Here is a 19,777-nt window from a genome sequence, read left to right on the forward strand (position 1 = left end):
TCGTAATTGACACTCACAGAGAAAATGGACGACCAGATCACCTGGTCATCTGGTGTACATTCTCTACACTTACACTGTTCTGTGTTTGTTCACAAATAAAATCTGTTAAAATTCAAATTGTTATAAAAGCAAGAGAACACTGGAAGAGAACACTGAACGAAGAAAAAGCTGCCAAAATTGGGTAAATTCATACTTGCGGGAAAGAAATTCCATCAACATGTTTTATCTCTATGTATTCATATAAATTGACCAAGGTTTTATCGTATTAGAAGAGAGTACGTGCCTCGACAGTAAACATTCCAAACTGTTGTTTTTATACCCGTACTCAAAAAGAGTTAAGGTGTATATTAGATTTGTGGTAAAAGTGGATGTGTGTAACGCAGAGAAGGAAACGTTTCCGACCCCATAAAGTATATATATTCTTGATCAGCATCATTAGCCGAGTCGATATAGCCATGTCTGTCTGTCCGTCTGTCTGTCTGTGAGACTGTCCGTCTTGTAGAGCGCCTAGATCTCAGAGACTATAAGAGCTAGGGTAACCAAATTTGGTTTCCAGACTCATGTGATATCACACTGCTACAAGTGTATTTAAAAATTTTGCCCAGCCCCCACAAAGGACGAAATTCTGTGGCAGCCACAATTTTAAAGATACTCTAAACGTGTATCGTAGAGAATGATCATATCTACCAGATTGCCGAATCTGAATCAGATCGGATCATTATTATAGCTAGAATGAAGAAATTAATTTTCTGTTGGTTCTTCCGCCGCCTCCTGCCAGAGACCCGCTACCTATCTCTTTCTCTCTCGCACACTCTGCCGCGTTCAGGTCGCGAGAAACACCTAGCTTAGGAGATGTAGAATCTAAATGGAACATGTACAATCTACATGTTAGATGTAGAATATACATTGTTTATGTAGATATCAGATGTAGCAAAAAAATGTAAAATGTAAAATTTTTTTTTCAATTTTAAAAATTTTAAAAAATTATAAGCTCAAGAATATATATACTGACTGAGTACGGGTATAATTAGAGTCGCGTCCCCAGAAGCGACTCACACGTTCCTTCTCGTTGAAAATACATATACGATAAAATGATAAAATCTTTCAAATTATTTTAATATATTTCAGGATGGTGCAAAACGAAATTAATGTATTGGCCAATATGTCCGAAAATGTACATTTATCCGTGACTAAGTTATTGGTGGACAATAATGATCCCGAAAAGGAACTGTCAAACTTGCAAGACACTGTGGATTTAGACAATATATTCGCATTTTTAAGTGAAGTTCCAGAGAATACACCCCCAAACCCACTCATCGAGGAAATAAATAACAAAATGAATCATTTAGTTCAAGATCTTGACGAAGAAGTAAGTAACCATATTTATTCGTTTAGCTATGCTACTATCAATAACTATATTAACACTTTGAAAAACAAAAAAATATATAGTCCGAAATTTTTCTCACCGATGAAAAGTAAATAGCATTTTATACGAGATTCGAAGATTTCAACATAAAATAAAAATATATATATGTTTTATTGGTTCAAAAACATTATTTTGATACCATTATCAAATCAATTAAGCTTGTGGCTTTTTATACCCGTAATTGAAGAGTTAAGGGGTAAATTAGATTTTTGGTAAAAGTGGATGTGTGCAACGCAGAGAAGGAAACGTTTCCGACCCCATAAAGTACCGGCTTGTTTTCCGTCTCGATGAGTGCCTAGATCTCAGAGACTATAAAAGTTAGAGCAACCAAATTTGTTTCCAAACTTATGTGATATCACACTGCTACAAATGTATTTCCTAATTTCGCCCCTCCACTTCCGCCCCCACAAAGGAAAAAAATCTGTAGATGTGGAATCTACATTGTAGATGACAGATGTAGAAAAATAATGTTAAAAAATAAAATATATATAAATTCTACATAAATCTCACATACATACATACATATATACTGACTGAGTACTGGTATAAAAATAGATTCGCAGCCACAGCAGCGACTCACTACGTTCCCTCTCTTTTCCTATGTATGTTCCTATGTTTCCTTTGTTTCCGAAGTATTGTATACCAAGCTTTAAACAAAAATGTAGATAAAATTCATTTATTTTGAAATTGTGTAAATATATACTATAAATTAGTATACATTAGTAGCCAAAGCAAGTGGCATGGTTTTTATAAAAGAAAATGTTTACCTATGTTCCTCAAAAATTTTAAATTAGTCAAAAAAATCTATTTCATTTTTCTGCAACGCGTGCACCAAATTGCATGCGGTTTTTTTAAATGATAGCCAGAGTATGTGGCATTGTTTCCATACAAAAAAATCCACAAAATTTGTGTTTGAACGCCTATTTCATTTCATTTTGTGTCATTCTGTAGAACGGAACATTTGATGTAAAATATGTCATTACATCAAAAGTAAAATTTTGTAATTTCGATGAATTCCTAAACATTAAATTCATTTAGTAAGCAGCAAAGCGCGCTGGTCCGCTAGTAATTCATAATTTAGATTTAACACCATACATATTATAAAAATATGGAAATTGATTTAAGGATATTTTTGACCATTCCTTTTAGGTCAGAATCAGTAGAGCGTTTATTTAGCTAACTAAAGTAATTAAGAACCACTTATTCTTCGGTTCATGAGGCACAGCTCAATTGAAAAATATTGAAAAAAGCAACGCACACTTTCCAGACCAGGATTAGAAAGTTTTTAAAATTGATTCGATTTACGCCCCCAGAAAAAAACAAAAAAAAAACAAAGATGTATTTAGCTTGGTTACTGTAGAGGTATATATAAATTCTGCTTATCGATCACCGCAGATCCTGACTCCGATCCGCCAGTGCTAAATCAAGCCTCCGAACCTTTCAACAAAACACTACTTTCACCCCTATTTACGTACTTTAAGTTTTCTCTCAGCTACGATATTTTACATTGGAGAGTAATTTGCATATATTTTTTCTCAGTAAATAGATAAATCATTGCAAAAAACTAATATATCGCGGTTTTTTTTTTTAATTTTAGATAGAAGTCTGTATGCAAAAGGAGTCAGCTCTTGTTGAACATGAGCAGGGAAAATCCATAACTAGTAAAGGCGTTCCATCACTTCCAGAACCAACAATGCCACCACCGCCACCACCTGTAACTACAAGTGAAATAAATACTATTAAAAGTGAATTAAAGCCTGAACCAATATATGAAGCTGTAAAACCTGTGGATATAGGAACGGCCGCAATTAATCTAACAAATTCGACGAATACAAGTTCGACGAATTCAAATAAAGAAAGAAAGAAGGAGATTAGTATACCTTTGTCTCCTTTATTGGTTAAATTTCATATTGGTGATGAACGAGAACAAAGGAGAAAACAAAGAGTGGAAAAGAAACTTCAGGAGCTACACTGCAATGGGGAAAGTCAAAAAGAGACATTTAGCGATGATTCCCATTACAATATGGCAGAGTTTGCTGAAAATTATTTTAATCCACATGAACTGTTACTTGATGGTACACTAATGTCTACATTAACTCGAAAAGGAAAGAAAAATTCAGACACAATTCCCAAAAGTGAAATGATTGTATTTTCGAAATCTGATAAAATTCCAACATCACATATTCATATGTTTGATCCAGAAAATGTTCTTCTGGCCTGTAATATTTTTCGAGTAAGTACATTCTCATTTTCGTTTATTGTAAATTCTTGATATCTAACAACTATAAACTAAAAGTTACATGCATAAAGAAATAATTTTGACTAAACAAAAGGCTTGGCTTGGAGATTGCATCGAGATTTATTAATTTAAAGTGATTTTTGATCGCTATCGTTATTTTAAGTGGCATTGTAACATTCGATTCAGTCCCACAGGAAATGTCTATTTGAAAAAGTTAAGAGATAATATATACGAATTTCGCTGATAAAAAATCATAGGTCAGCATTTTAAAGTTGGTTCGTACTTTCATTCTAACCTCAATAAATATTTAAGTATGTTTTGGACTCTAATAGAAAAACGCAGATTGAGTGATTCAGAATAGATGTCAATCCAACTTTTTTGTCATATCGACATTTGAAACCAAAACCGTGTTACAACAGGGAGACCAACAGACCGAAGGGCATAGGCGCTCGATGCATTTGCATCGAATTTTCATTCGATTTATTTTGTAATGTTTCGTAGTAAAAAATAGTTTATTCAAAACAGTTTGGCTATATGTAGGCTAAGGGCTCGGCGCGCTCACACTGTAGCCGAAAACTTTTCTAAAAGCTCCGAAAAAAAAAAACACTACACCCCACTATAGAAAAAAGAAAAAATGTTGGCATTAATGTAATATGTTTTGTGTTAAATATTTTAATGCGGTTTTCATTTCATTTTTCGATTTCTTAATAACAAAATAGAAAAAAAACTAATTTTAGAACATTTTTACCATTAATCGCTTTGAAAGTAAGTTGATTCAGTAGTGCTTTGAGTTATAAAAAAGTTGGGAAACATTGAACAACTTGCTGCTTGAATGTTAACTCGATCCTAAATATAAACTGAAATTGTAAATATGGTAAAAGCACGTTACGGTATGTAGATTTGTTGTTTATAAATGTTTTGAGATAGTTATGTGTTGTTATTGAAATGCCCAACATTGTATTTCGAGTATATTTTTAGCTGTATACCAACAAAGTTACGTGTGTTCTGTAGAATATTACTTCTGTACAGAACAAGTAATCACATAGTAATCAAATAGTATTAACCAGGGACTGTAACACTACTCGACAAAATCGAACTTTTTTTTTCCTCAAGGATCCAAACCGACTTTTTCTGATAGATATGGGAATTTAAAATTTTTTAAAGAATTATGGTTTTTTTCTATGGCAGAACTTTTTTTTGAAGAATTTTTGAAGTCTGGTATTTTTTTTTAAAGCTTTTTTCAGAGGTAGCGCTTGTTTTTTTCACATAGCTCTAGTATCTTACGTCTGGTTGTAAAGAACTTTGATATTTTGAAAAGATAATTAAAACAGCTAGAAGTGAAGCCCAAACACTTTGTGATTACAGCTGACCGTCTGGGAAATATAAAGCATTGAAATGAAAAAATTATGATTTTTGTGCGGTATTATTTACGAAATTTTGACTTTAAAAACTCAGGAAAAGTCGAAAAAAAATTATATCTTGTGTTTCCTTAAAATAAGGAAAAAATTAACAAAAAATACCTTTTTGATGGTTGCGAGCTCAACTGCCAATTGGGAACAAAGCAAACGAAAAAGGGTTGTACATTTGATACCTGATCGCGATCCCAATTCCCAATGGGCAGTTGAGCTCCCAACCATCAAAAAGGTATTTTTTGTTAATTTTTTCCTTATTTTAGGTTTAGTTAACGAATTTTAGCTCCAAAGTCTCTCCATAGATTTTAATGAGCGATACCTTAAACGACGCAAAATTAATGCACCTATACACAAAAAAATAAAAAACACAAGATATAATTTTTTTTCGACTTTTCCTGAGTTTTTAAAGTCAAAATTTCGTAAATAATACCGCACAAAAATCATAATTTTTGCATTTCAATGCTTTATATTTCCCAGACGGTCAGCTGTAATCACAAAGTGTTTGGGCTTCACTTCTAGCTGTTTTAATTATCTTTTCAAAATATCAAAGTTCTTTACAACCGGACGTAAGATACTACAGCTATGTGAAAAAAACAAGCGCTACCTCTGAAAAAAGCTTTAAAAAAAAATACCAGTTTTCGAAAATTCTTCAAAAAAAAGTTCTGCCATAAAAAAAAAAAAATATCATCAAACCATTTCTAAGCCCCAAATCTTTAAGAAAAAGTTAGTTTTGTTCCTTGAGGAAAAATCGTGTTGACTAGTGTAATCATTATAAGTTATATTTTTTAAATTACATGGTAATGTAATTACGTTTTTACGTTTTTATACCCGTACTCAAAAAAGAGTTAAGGGGTATATTAGATTTGTGGTAAAAGTGGATGTGTGTAACGCAGAGAAGGAAACGTTTCCGACCCCAAAAAGTATATATATTCTTGATCAGCATCAATAGCCGAGTCGATATAGCCATGTCTGTCTGTCCGTCTGTCCGTCTGTCTGTCTTGTTGAGCGCCTAGATCTCAGAGACTATAAGAGCTAGGGCAACCAAATTTGGTTTCCAGTCTTATGTGATATCCCACTGCTACAAGTGTATTTCAAAATTTCGCCCCGCCCCCTTCCGCCCCTCAAAAAAAGACGAAAATCTATAGCAGGCACATCTTTAAAGATACGATAAAACTAAAGACGCAGAGTCGTAGAGAATGACCATATCTACAAGACTGCCGAATCTGAATCAGATCGGATCATAATTATAGCCAGAATGAAGAAATTAATTTTCAGTTGCTTCCCCTCCCCCCTCCCGCCAACGACAACGCAACTCAATTTTCCTTCTCGCTCGCACACTCTGCCGCGTTCAGTGAGCAATGCCCAGAATTTTCATAAGAGGAAAGTTTGCGATGAATACCAAAACTTGATGTGATGCCAAAGCGTGTAAAATGCGTGAGAGGCCAAAGAAATGTAATGAAAAGAACACTCAGCTAATAAAAAGAGTGTGGGGTCATTCAAAAGAACATGCCAATTTTTAAACTAGGTTGTGGGCCAGGAGTATACAATATTAATATTAAAAAAATTTTTTAATCAAAACGTAATATTGAACGCACCGTACGAATAATTAGTGGTCAATTTCTTATGTTAGGCAAAGCATTCAAAGATGTTTGTTATTATTGTTGTTGTTGAAGTACAACAAAACTTTTTGTTTCTAATGTTAAGAGAATAAAATTATCTTCAGAGAAAAATAAGTTCGCATGTGTTATCTACATTAGTATTGAAAATATCGTCTGTTAAACATTGCATATGGCTAAAAAAGCTTGCCGTACGAATTAATAGTGGTCGGGGCTCGTACAATCTACATGTTAGATGTAGAATAGACTATGTAGATGTAGATAGCAGATGTAGCAAAAAAATGTAAAATGTAAAATTTTTTTTTTTCTTCTAAAATTCTAAAAAATCATATGCTCAAAAATATATATGCTGACTGAGTACGGGTATAAGTAGAGTCGCGTCCCCAGAAGCGACTCACACGTTCCTTCTCGTTTAAATTATTTTTATTATTATTTTTGAATAATTTAGCAAACTTTACATATAATCATTATTTTTTATCAAAAAAAATTCAACTTAAAAATAATGATTTGTGAGGAATGGTATCCTCACACGCATGGACCCTAAGTGGTTAAGGGCTATCCGGGTTATCCGGATAACCGGATAACGGCGAATTAGCCGGGGGCTCTCTTAGTCTCTGGGCAACGGAGAGAGAGTCGTGATCAGAGGGTCGCTACCAGGGAGAATGGCGGAGCGCGGAAGAGAGGCGGGATAATGGGATCGGGCCGGCAGTGGTCCAGCGCAGCAGGTCTGGGAGGGCGCGCAGGCGTTGGCCAAAAAAGCTGAAGGCCGAACAGGAGGCGGAGCAAGTGGCCAAGGAGGCCACGGAGAAGACCCTGCGGGAGGCTGACGAGCACCACCGGACGTGTGTGCTGAAGCGGTTCGTGGCGGAACAGCGGGAGAATGCGCGGCAGAGGGCCGAGGAGAAGAGGCGAAGCTGATCGCCGAGGAGGAGGACGGATGTTCGCCGACGCCGCAGCCTGCACGACCATTGGCAGATGAGGAGTGGCAAGATCGGCTACGCCGGGCGGAAGAGGAGGAGGAGGGCTTGTGGCAGCCTCCCCCTCCGTCGACGGAGCCCGAGAACCGAGGCCAGTCCACACCGGCAGAGGAGAAGTGGCAGGAGCGGCTACGACGGGCGGAAGAGGAGGAGGAGGGCTTGTGGCAGCTTTCCCATACGACGCCGGAGCCCGAGAACCGGGGCCAGTCCACACCGGCAGAGGAAAAGGAGGAGGTGTGGCAGCGACGGCCGCAGCCTAAGGAAGAGGCTGGTAGCCAAACATGGTCGAAAGCCTGGACGACATCCAGATTCTCCGCACTACTCCCGTCTTTCAAATACATTTCGTATCTCAGAGGTTATGCGGTTTACTTGCTCAATGGTTACATGCTGAAAATTTAGAATAGTTTTTCTAATTAACGAAACCGAAATACTTGGGTGGCGTAAAGATTTATTAAAAGCGGGGACGAAATAATGTAGGTGCGCTCGATCGAATTCAATTTCAACGATTCTATTCTAAAAATTCATTACACTTCATTATATGCCTGACTAACCTACGGTGGCAAAGCGGGGCGAATTCGCCTTGAGCGAAAGAGCGAGCTTTTATTGCGCTCCCGCCTTGCCCTAGCCTACTTACACTAGACTTCAAAACAATTCAAAAATAATCTTAACATAAAACATTGACTAAGACGACGACATGACGAAACACCGGCCCCGTTGAAGGCCTGAGCGGCTTCAACACATTGGTAGCGGCGCCAACTTGTGGATGGCCCGCCGAAAAATGCCCCCATCGCTCCTCCTAAGGTCGACGACCCTGACCATGCCGTCCTCCCCGGCGTGCGTGGCGATCACCCTCCCGAGGAGCCACTCCTGTGGAGGCATGTTGTCCTCGGCCACGAGGACGAGGTCTCCCTCCTTGACGTCGGGTTTCCGCTGGTGCCACTTGCCCCGAATTTGAAGTCCCAGGACATATTCCTTGGACCATCGCCGCCAGAACGCTTGCCTGACTGACGAGGCAAGTTGCCATCGCCGCAAGCAGCTGAGACCCTCCTGGTCCGGAGCCGCAGTGCTGGGGGGCGCCTGTCAGCAGGTGCCCGGGCGTGAGTGCCTCGCCGTCGCTGGGGTCCTGGCTGAGGGCTCCCAGCGGCCTGGAGTTCAGGACGGCCTCGATCCCGACGAGGACTGTGGCGAGCTCTTCGGCGGTCAAGAGCGCGCTGCCTACCGCCCGTAGGAGTAGGCTCTTCGCAGACTTGACACCTGCCTCCCAGAGTCCTCCCATGTGCGGCGCTCGAGGCGGTATGAACGCAAATTCGCATCCTTTTCTTGACGCGAATTCGCGAACTGCGTCCGCCCCGTCCTCGAGCGCCTTCTGCAGAGCGCTGAGGTGGCGGCTCGCTCCGACGAAATTCGTCCCGTTGTCGCAATGGACGATCTGGGGTTATCCTCGGCGCCCAACGAACCTTTGGAAAGCCAATAAAAAAGAGTCAGTGGTCAAGTCGGATACAAGTTCTAAGTGAACCGCTTTGGACGCAAAACAAACAAAAAGCGCGATATAGGACTTGTATGGGGGCCTTCCTCGAATTTTCAATGTCGGCGAGACGGGTCCACAAAAATCAACGCCGCAAATTGAAAATGGGCGGAGAGCACGGAGCCGGTCTGCGGGTAAATTTCCCATCAGTTGCGTCAGCAGTCGAGGCTTGCATTTAAAGCAGCGGATACACAATCGAACTGTCTGACTGCAGACCTCCTGAGCGTTTACGATCCAAACACTCTGTCGAAGGATGCTCACAAGTGCTCGTGGGCCGACATGAAAATTGATATGGTGCAGATGACGAACATAGCTCCGCACGAATTGCGAACGCTTCGTCAAAAGCAACGGAAACTTGGCATCGTATGATATAGGAGCTTTAGCTAGTCGCCCCCCTACTCTCAACAACGAAAAAGTACACCAAGTATCAGTGTCTTCATGGATGAAAGGGTTCAACCGCTGAAGACTAGGACCAATTCTAGATCCTTTCCGAACTTTCTCGATTTCCTCACGATACTCGTGATGTTGGATAACTTCAACAATTTTGCGAAAGGCTTCATCATACTCGGTCGGTGAAACCGTTTTTTCAAACGTTATGCTCGGGTTCTTACATTTTTTTTATAAAGCGGAACATATAACAAAACACTCTAAGCAGCTTGAGGTGTGACGAGAATCCCTCGATGACATCTACCAAATCCGAAATTTCTACCGCAGCGGTCAGCCCGACCGCGTTCTTCCTCTTCTCCAGCTCGACATCTTCTGTAGGCTCGAAATGAGGGTTTTTTGGCCAGGTCTCTTCTTCATCCTTCAAAAATGATGGTCCTTCAAACCAGATTGACTGGACGATTTCTTTGACGTCACAACCTCTTGACACAATATCTGCAGGGTTCTGTTTTGTAGGGACATGCCGCCACGTAGCTTCATCTGACCACTCCTGAATCTCAGCCACCCTATTCGAAACGAACGTCGACAACGAAGATGGATGCGACCGAATCCAGTGAAGAGTTACTTCAGAGTCTGACCAATAAACAGCTCGTTCGATAGGGACCTTTAATAGGGGCTTGATTCTGTGACAGAGATCCGCGAGAAGGTGAGCGGCACATAACTCAAGCCGTGGGAGCGTTTTGGTCTTGAGCGGCGCTACTTTGGACTTTGAAGTCAACAATGATATTTTTAAACCTTCTGCAGTTCTGCTACGGACATAGACGCACGCTCCATAAGCTCTCATGGAGGCGTCAGCGAAGGCATGTATTTGGATCGGTGACATCGGATCGGAATACACAAACCGAGGTATGGATATCTCTTCCAATTGAGACAGTGTATTTTTCAACATATTCCATGCTGTTTCCAAATGCATCGGAATCGACTCATCCCAATCTAGTTTGTTAAGCCAAAGTTCCTGCAATAGGATCTTGCCCTTTATGACGATAGGACTTAACAATCCAAGGGGGTCGAACAGCTTCGATGTCACCGACAGTATGTTCCGTTTTGTCGCTCGGAGACCCATGACTTCATTGTCAATTTTAAACTGAAAGGCATCTTCCTTAGGCAACCATGAGATTCCTAACGCCTTAGTCGATTCTGAATCCGAGATCGTTATGGGTTTTGCTGTGCTCTCAGATGCGGTGATTTCAGGTGAGTTCGAAAACCACTTCGCTAACTCAAACCCTGCGGTCTGAAGAACCTGAGATACTTCGGACTTAATTGCCCTTAGCTCCTCTACGCATGCAGCACCAGTCAACATGTCATCAACGTAAAAGTCGGACCCAATAACGTCAGCAGCTTTAGGGAATGATAGCTTCACAGACTCACTCAACCTTTTTAAACACCGGATAGCCAAAAAAGGGGCTGGTCCAGTCCCATAAGTCACGGTGTTAAGCTTGTATAATCTCAAGGACTCAGATGGGTCTCTTCTCCACACTATCATCTGAAACTGCCTATCCGCTTCATTCACCATCACTTGGCGATACATCTTTTTCACATCGGCAGTCAGGGCGAACCTGTGCAGACGGAAGCGGAGCAGTGTTGAGTATAATTCCTCTTGAATGGTCGGTCCGACCATCAGAATCTCATTCAAGGCCACCTGAGAGGACGTCTTCGACGACGCATCGAACACGACGCGAAGCTTGGTGGACGTACTTTGGGGCCGAAGGACACACTGATGTGGAATTACGTAGTGTGGAGTAGAAGGAACCGTATTGTCAGTCGGTGACATATGACCTAAGGAGAGGTACTCTTCCATGAATTCCAAGTACATTTTCTTCAACTCAGGGTCACGAGACAATCTTCTTTCGAGCGACAAAAACCGCCGTTTAGCAACCTCAAAGGAGTTGCCCAAACAATTTGGATCTGATTTAAACGGCAGCCTTACTTCAAACCGACCTGATGGCAATACCTGAGTCGTCTTCCGAAAGTGATTTTCACATAACGTGTGCTCAGGCGAAATAATTTTCTTTGGAGATGGCATTTCTTCCAGTGACCAGAATTTTTGCAAGGTCCTGTCAATGGAAACTAACAGCTCTTCACTGCAACTCAAACTGTTTGCCGTTTGGGGGGCAGAACTTTTGGAAACATATTTTCCCGAAACAACCCAGCCAAGAAGGGTCTTCTGAAGAGTTGGATAGTCAGGACCTTGCTTGATTTGACCAACAGCTAATAACTCAAAGAATGATTCAGCTCCAATCAGCATGTCTATTCTTTGTGGCTTGTAGAAATAGGGGTCTGCCAGTGGTAGGTTCTCTGGGATTTTCCAATCAGTTACATTAACTGACTGGTCAGGATGATAACCTGAAATTGATTTCAGGATCCAAAAATCAAAGGAGAACTCACTACCATTTATGCGCGACTTCACCACAGTGTGTATTTTATTCTTTACTTGAGAATTGGATTCACCAATACCAAGCAAGGTAATACACGACTCCTCTCTACGGATCTGTAAGCGGTGGGCGAGGTCTTCCGTGATGAAGTTTGTTTGGGATCCAGAGTCAAGGAGAGCTCTGGCCAAAATGTGTTCACCATTTTTTGTTCTGACACTTACGATCGACGTAGCCAAAATCACCCTGTCCAACGAAGTCGCATGCAGAGCATGAGAGGTGGAAGGGTGGTCCTGATTTAAAGGAGGAGACGAACTCTCTGGGGGTGGCGGCAACGCGAGACTATTATCAGTCACTGTGTATCGATGCAACAATGTGTGATGTGAGCGGCCACAAACTCGACATTTGGCGACCTTGCATCTTACAACAGTGTGACCCTTTTGCAGACAATTTATACATAAGGACGCAGACTTTGTGAACTCGAACCTTTGCATAACCGAGAGACGTGAAAATGGCGTGCAGTTGGCCACTACATGGTCTCCCGAATTGCAATAGCTGCATGTTCGCTGAGCTCTACTGTTGGGGGGAGTGGAAGAACAAGCAAATGAACTGCGATTGTGCGACTTGCTTGGCATGACTTTTTCTTGCCTTGGCTTTGTCGACTCTTCCGCAGACAAATGCTGGTATCGACGATTTAAAACTTTTTCAAAGTCGGACCAAAGCGGCAACTTTTCGAAGTCAAGCTGTTCTTCCCACTTCTGTCTAGTCACTGGGTCGACTCTGTTCAAAACGAGATGAATGAGCATTGCATTCGAAATCTTCGTATCGTCTCCTATCGATAATAATGAACCATAGATCGATGACACTGTATCGATGAGGCTTCTTAGGGACGATGCGGACTGTTGCGAGATTTTTGGCAGATTAAACAGTGCGGAGATTTGGTTCGAGAATATTAGACATTCGTTGTCATATACTCGCTTTAGGCTGTCCATGGCCTTTGCATAATTGGCCTCGGTGACTTGGAACGCCTTTATTGTTCCTAATGCTTCATTAGAGAGGCACGAAATTAAATGATTAAATTTTTCGATCACCGGTATACTCTCATCATTATGAACAAGAGTCTCAAAAAGGCTAATAAAATTTTTAAACTCCGAATATTTACCACTAAATTTTGGTAGTGCCAATTTCGGAAGTCGAGCACGAGTTGGGGCTGTAGAAGCTGATACCGAGGGCGGCGGATCGCTTGTTAGCTTCAAGGCATCGATAAGCGACATTATCTTTGCCTTGGTTACAATGGCCATTTCTTCCAGCTCGGCTCCAAATTCATCTTTGCTATCAATTTCTTCTATTTGCTCCTGCAATAGGTTGGCCTTGTTAATAGCAGAATTCAGAACATCGAGTCTGCATTGTAGCTCTGTCAATTGCAATGGAATCGACCCACCCTCTAAACGATCCTCTAAGCGGCGAATGCTTTTGACTCGGTTTCTGAGCTTACTTTTTAAGTCATCGAGAACAGACTTATTTTCTTGTGCCATTTTACTATTTATAATCTACGCGACGAAAACCAATATTTTTGTAGATAAAGAAATAATAAATGTTCGAACAAGAACGAAAATCGAGAACGACAATAATTGAATGTCGAGGCACGAGGTGTATAGTTGGTTGCAAGTGACAGCCAAAACGATATACCCTCACACTGTAGGGTAGCTCGTAATTTTCCAAGTGAGAGCCGAAAGATATATACCCTAAGATGTAGGGTAGCGCGTCACTTTCCAACTGAGAGCCAAAACAATATACCCTAAGAATGCAGGGTAGCGCGTCACTTGCGAAGTGACAAGAAAAACAATATACCCTCGAAAAACAGGGTAGCGCGTCACTTGGCGCTCCGTTTTGATCAAGCGCGGCAACGAAATTCTCCCACCAAATACACAGCAAGCAACGGTGGATAAGCGAAAGCGAGAGACGAAAAGAATGCACCGGTGCAGCTGCTTGTATGTATGTATGTATGTATGGAAGTAAGTGTTATACACCGCGGCTTGGGTTAACGAACCAACTTTTTGGCGAATTTCACACAACGAGAGGGGAAAGGGGGGGGGGGGCGACAGTGATTGCGGTAAACGATATATATATAATTGTGCGTCCAAATAGCGGTTCAAATAGAGTATGGTATGGTTTTTGTACATATGTGTTATATGGTGTTATATATTTATGTATGTGCACTAATAAATTAAATGCATGCAAATCAAACTCTACTATATCATACGGCTGTGCCAAGAATTGAAAGCGAGGTGCAATTTTTCCAGCACAAGACAATTTATATATGTATTTATGTATGTCTTCGGCTCTAGCTTTCAATTTTTTGCACAAATACCTCAGGCTCTGCGTTCGGATCTTTAAGTCCAGCTGCCACTTTCCTCTTGCAGTCCGTGCAATCACAAGGGGCCATAGGTCTTCTAGGTTGCAGCTACGGGGTCTGTTTGGGAAGCAGCAGGTATGGCGGTGAAACAGCAAGTATAGGCAGGGTAGCAGCAACGGTGAAGCAGCAGGTATGGCGGCAGGGTAGCAGCCACGATCAGCAACAGGCGGTGAGGGTATTGCGCGGCCGACACGATGGATTTGGCAAGTCTTTTGTTATTTGATACACACACGACGCGGGCAACTATACAATACTTTTTATTCTATAATATAGAATTAATTAGTTATATTATTTATAACTAATGTTGGCGTATTTTTGTTACACTGTTTTTACACTGTGTCACTGTCACTTTTCTTTGTTGCCTTTTTATTTATTCTTTACGTCCACCCGGGGGCGCCATGAAAATTTAGAATAGTTTTTCTAATTAACGAAACCGAAATACTTGGGTGGCGTAAAGATTTATTAAAAGCGGGGACGAAATAATGTAGGTGCGCTCGATCGAATTCAATTTCAACGATTCTATTCTAAAAATTCATTACACTTCATTCTATGCCTAACTAACCTACGGTGGCAAAGCGGGGCGAATTCGCCTTGAGCGAAAGAGCGAGCTTTTATTGCGCTCCCGCCTTGCCCTAGCCTACTTACACTAGACTTCAAAACAATTCAAAAATAATCTTAACATAAAACATTGACTAAGACGACGACATGACGAAACACATGCTTTTTTTAAAGGGAACGCATTAGACTGATAGGTCTACATGAACTTGTCTTTTCCGGCTTAATGGATTATTGTGATGACTGATTTCCTCCATTCTTGAGCATAATAGCCCCGATTCATCACAGCAAGGAAATATACTGCACTGCTCGGCAATTCTATGATCATTTTAGGGGAGATGAAATCGTGGCCCGGAGCTTTCCTTTGCTTTGAGATTTGGTCTTTAATGACCTTGTGGGTTCTCCTGATTGGATAATGTTGCTTCGGGATTTTTGGTTGGTGGGAGCAGAAAGTTATTTGTTGCTGGGTGTGGTTTGAAGACGTTTTCTAGATGGACGGAAAATGTATTTGCCTTTTCTTTGTTGCTGCGAGCCCACTCTGCTGCTTGTGTATGTAAAGGTGATTCACTCTCGATTGGTGGGCATACGCCTGATTTATCTTTCCACAGTGGGAATCGTTTTCTAGTTGGAGAGAAATGGTCCATATAGGATATGTGAGCACGGGTTCTTTCATATTTTATGGCTCTGCTTAGTAGATGGTAGGCTATTTTTAGCCGCTCTTTCGAGGCAGGTGATCTGTTGGCTTGCCACTCTCGCCAAAGCCTTCTTTTATCGCGTAGCAGCACTTCAATGTGCCTAGAAGCACGACTGCTGCTGGGAAGTTTATTAGCTGCTAATATTGGTGTTGAGTATTTTGCCGCCAGTGACATTAAGGATACTGTTGGAAGCTGCCGAGCTTTTTCGGCAACTCTGACTCCACATTTACATTTACATTACATAACATACTCCCCCCCGTTGAAAGACCAGGGCTTTTAACAGGATCCTCAACGGGTAGGACGCAGAGCTTATTGACAGCTCGACGAGAGGTTCCAGATGGTGTTCTCAGGATGGCAACTCGCACAGCCCCATCAGCTCCAGCGATGACGTCGATCACCCGTGCTAATGGCCACTTCAAAGGCGGCAAGTTTTCGTCCTTGATACAGACGATGTCGTTGACTTGGTTCGATGGCTGCGGTGTGCGCCATTTGACACGTTGTTGGAGAAGAGTCAAATACTCCTAACTCCAACGCGTCCAAAAGATCTGCTTAGCACAGGCGACTCTTTGCCAGCAATCTAGTCTGTTAAAGTTTAGATTCGTAACGTCTGGCTCGGAAACTTCATCAGCGGACGACTAATTAGAAAATGTCCTGGTGTAAGGATGCCAAGATCTTCAGGGTTTTCTGAAATTGCGAAAAGAGGACGAGAATTTATTACAGCCTGGATTTGGCAGACCAATGTCCGCAGCTCATCAAAGACAAAGAGTGACAATCCCAGGGAACGATATAAATGCTGCTTGGCCATCTTCACTGCAGCCTCCCACAAGTCCCCGAAGTGGGGTGAGCGAGGCGGGATAAGCTTCCAATTGAAGCCATTGTTGATGCAATGATTATGAACTGCATCACGATGCTTCTAGCTCATAAACAGCCGTCAAAGGTCCTCCAACTCGTTCCTTGCGCCCACAAAATTGGTGGCATTGTCCGACCAAATGCCGCGCGTGGCAACGAAGCGTTTGAGGGCACTCAAAAATCTAGCAGTTGTGAGGTCCTTCACTAATTCCAACAAAACGGCCTTTGTTGCAAAACAGATGAAGACGCTGATGTAGCATTTTGTAGGCGTTCGAGTGCGCCCATCTGGCTCGTAATAGAAGGGACCGCAGTAGTCGATTCCAGTGACGCTGAATGCAGGCGAATTCTGCAGTCGATCCTTCGGTAGGTCAGCCATTATGTGCTCCACAAGACGAGGTCTGGACCAGCAGCAGATGATGCATTTCAGGTGAGATCAGGTGACTTTTTCTTACTGACGAACTTATGAACATATCCAAAAATGCGCATCATGACTCCGAATGAGTTAATGTGCTTAAACGAAAGCGAGATGTCGACACGCTCAGACGACAGCAAAATTCGATGTCTAATTTCCGGAAGACTGAGTTCTGGCGAACAACGTTCAGGCCAGCTACTTCTTTCGCCTTGCAAGAAAGAAGGTCCATTCATCCACAAACTAGACTGCAAGAGCTCCTGAGGCACTGCTACCTTTGACAGAATGTCAGCCGGGTTCATTTCATTTGGGACATAGCTCCAATCCATGCCCCTCGTAAGTTGCTGTATTGCAGAAATCTTGTTAGACACGAACACGTTAAATTTGGATGGTTCCTCTCGCAACCAAGACAGTATCAAAGTTGAATCCGACCAGCAATGGATCGGGCAGTCGAAGGTATCCACTTTTCCAATTTCGCGAAGTAAATTGGATAATAGGAACGCTGCACATAGCTCAAGCTTAGGCACCGTGAGGGTTTGCAATGGTGCAACTCTAGCCTTCGAGCAAAGCAAATGTACCTCATCAGCGGTATCCTTAAAGGAACTAGCATAGATACAAGCCCCATAGGCTGGCATCACAAAAGGCATGCAACTCAAACCTTGCCTTAAGTTGAAGTATGTAACGCGGAAATGTAGCGTGACCCCCAGTAGCGAAGTCCTTGCAAAACTCAGCCCAAGCCGATTCCAGTGGCTGAGGAAGACTTTCATCCCAATGCAGCTTGTCTCTCCACATGTGCTGCATGATGATTTTCGCTGTTGTCAATGTGGGTCCAATCAATCCCATAAGATCATAGCACCGTGCAATGGTTGACAATACCGAACGCTTAGTGGGGTAAACGTAAACAAGAACTTGTCCTTATGGGGTTCCCAGATGCTGACGCATAATATCCAGCACTTCCTCGACGTAATTGCCTCCAGATATAATATCGTCCACGTAGAAGTCCTGTTGAATGGTTTCCGAACCCAATAGATATGAAGACGACTCATCCATAAAAACGAAGCAGGCTTAGTCCCATAGGGGACAATGTTTAGCTTGCAGATCTGTATGTCATCGTCAAGAGAGTCCTGCCACAATATGCACGCACGCACGCACACGCACGCACATTTACATTTTACCGATATCACCTGTAAGAGCAATGCAAAATGAACGAAAACGGATGAGAGTGTGAAACTGCTTGGCTTGAATGGTGTGACTTTACAAAAGGAGATCATTCAAAGAGAGACCAGATGTGGTAGCTGCAGAGCCGTCGAATATGACTCTCATCTATGTCGTGAAGCTGTAATCTTTAATGACGCAATGATGCGGCAAGAAATCTGCACTTGTGCCTATCTTCTTTGGGCACCAAAAGGGCAGGGGGCAAGGGACACGTACTCCTTCATAAATGCCGAATATTTGGAATATAGAGCTGGATTACTCACGAACTTGCGCTCCAAATTTTCCAACCGTCGCTTTTCTTGCAAGTAGGAATCGCCCAAGGACTCCAGACTTCGCTTCATGGGCAAGCTAACATAATATTCCCCTCAGGGTAATCGAGTGTGATGGTTGACAAAGTGGTCCTCGCAGTGCAGCTCCTCCTTTGTGGCCTTAGCGATTGGCTCAAAGATGTGCTCCACTTCCCAAAATTGACTAACCAACTCATCGAGCCGAGTGCTGTGATTGATGTCATCCGAAGATTGGGTTGCGATGAACGACGAGTTATTGAGGGCCGCGTGCCCGCCACCAGAAACGATCCATCCTAGATGTGTCTTCTGCAGCAACGGTAGTCCAGGCGCCAGCTGAATTTGCCCCACACACAGCAACTCGAAGAAAATTCCGGCTCCGATGAGCAGGCCAATTAGCAGTGCTAACTGTGATGCTAGGTTGATGGTCCGTGATCTTCTGTGCAACGACGGCAGTGATGCTAGTGGTGAACTCTGAAATCCGCGATTTCAGAACGAAATCCACCAATATACCTTCTGCTGTGAAGCTAGCATCTCCTATGCCAGAGACAACGGTAAGCGATTTGGTTGTTCGAAGTTTTAGCTGATTAGCGAGACAACTAGTTATGAAATGCAGTTGCGATCCCGAATGCGCGACATGGCACGAAAGTTCCAACGCTGTTTTTTACGAGAACGACGGCGGTGGCTAAATGCACAGCATCAGATGGACTGTGGGACATAAAAGCTTGAAGCAAGGAGGGTGATAATGCAACCATGGCGTTACGACTTGCTTGTGCTGGTGAGGCTTCAATTGGAGGAACAGATTGGGCAGCCTCTGTTGGACGAATGAAATGCAAAACAGTGTGGTGCTTCGATCGGCAAGTGCGGCAGGCACCTGATCTACAATCTCTCAATTGATCGCCCTTTCGTAGGCAATTAATGCATAGCAAGAGCCTCTTGGCTTCCAGGCGACAATTGGCAATCATGTGATGAGTACTCTTGCACAATTCACAGGAAACTGGAGATCTCGATGCTAAAAACGACTTTCTTTGATGCGTACTCACGGTTGTTCCTGACTTGCCAACCTGACCATCTTGTCCTTGCATAGATTGATCCGCATTTTCAAGTGTTCGAAATCTTTTTTCCAAGAATCCAGATAATTTCTCCCAAGATGGCAACTCTTGATTCGACGAAGACTCCTCCCATCTATTTTGAGAGGCTTTGTCCAGCTTCTGAAGAACAGTCTGCACGAGAATCCGCCACTTCTTCCTTGCTTGCAAGCGACTCCATAGCACGAATATGCGAGTTAACTCTGTCGGTCAGTTCCCTCAACCTGCCCACCGATGCGTCAGCCTTCTCCAACCCAA

The 19,777-nt window shown here is 42.4% G+C and overlaps 1 protein-coding gene across 3 annotated transcripts in view; it reads left to right on the plus strand.

Moving 5' to 3' along the window:
• Nucleotides 1–19,777, plus strand: part of LOC111074873 (unconventional myosin-VIIa) — a 348,050-nt gene that overhangs the window by 159,843 nt on the left and 168,430 nt on the right. For all 3 annotated transcript variants that reach the window (XM_041594218.1, XM_041594219.1, XM_041594220.1), the window contains 2 exons: nt 1,129–1,369; nt 3,024–3,659. In XM_041594218.1, the coding sequence (XP_041450152.1) occupies nt 1,129–1,369; nt 3,024–3,659 (877 nt within the window). The remainder of the gene's footprint in view (nt 1–1,128; nt 1,370–3,023; nt 3,660–19,777) is intronic.

This window comes from Drosophila obscura, unplaced genomic scaffold (genome assembly GCF_018151105.1).
Source record: "Drosophila obscura isolate BZ-5 IFL unplaced genomic scaffold, ASM1815110v1 contig_216, whole genome shotgun sequence".
Taxonomy (NCBI): Eukaryota; Metazoa; Arthropoda; class Insecta; order Diptera; family Drosophilidae; genus Drosophila; species Drosophila obscura.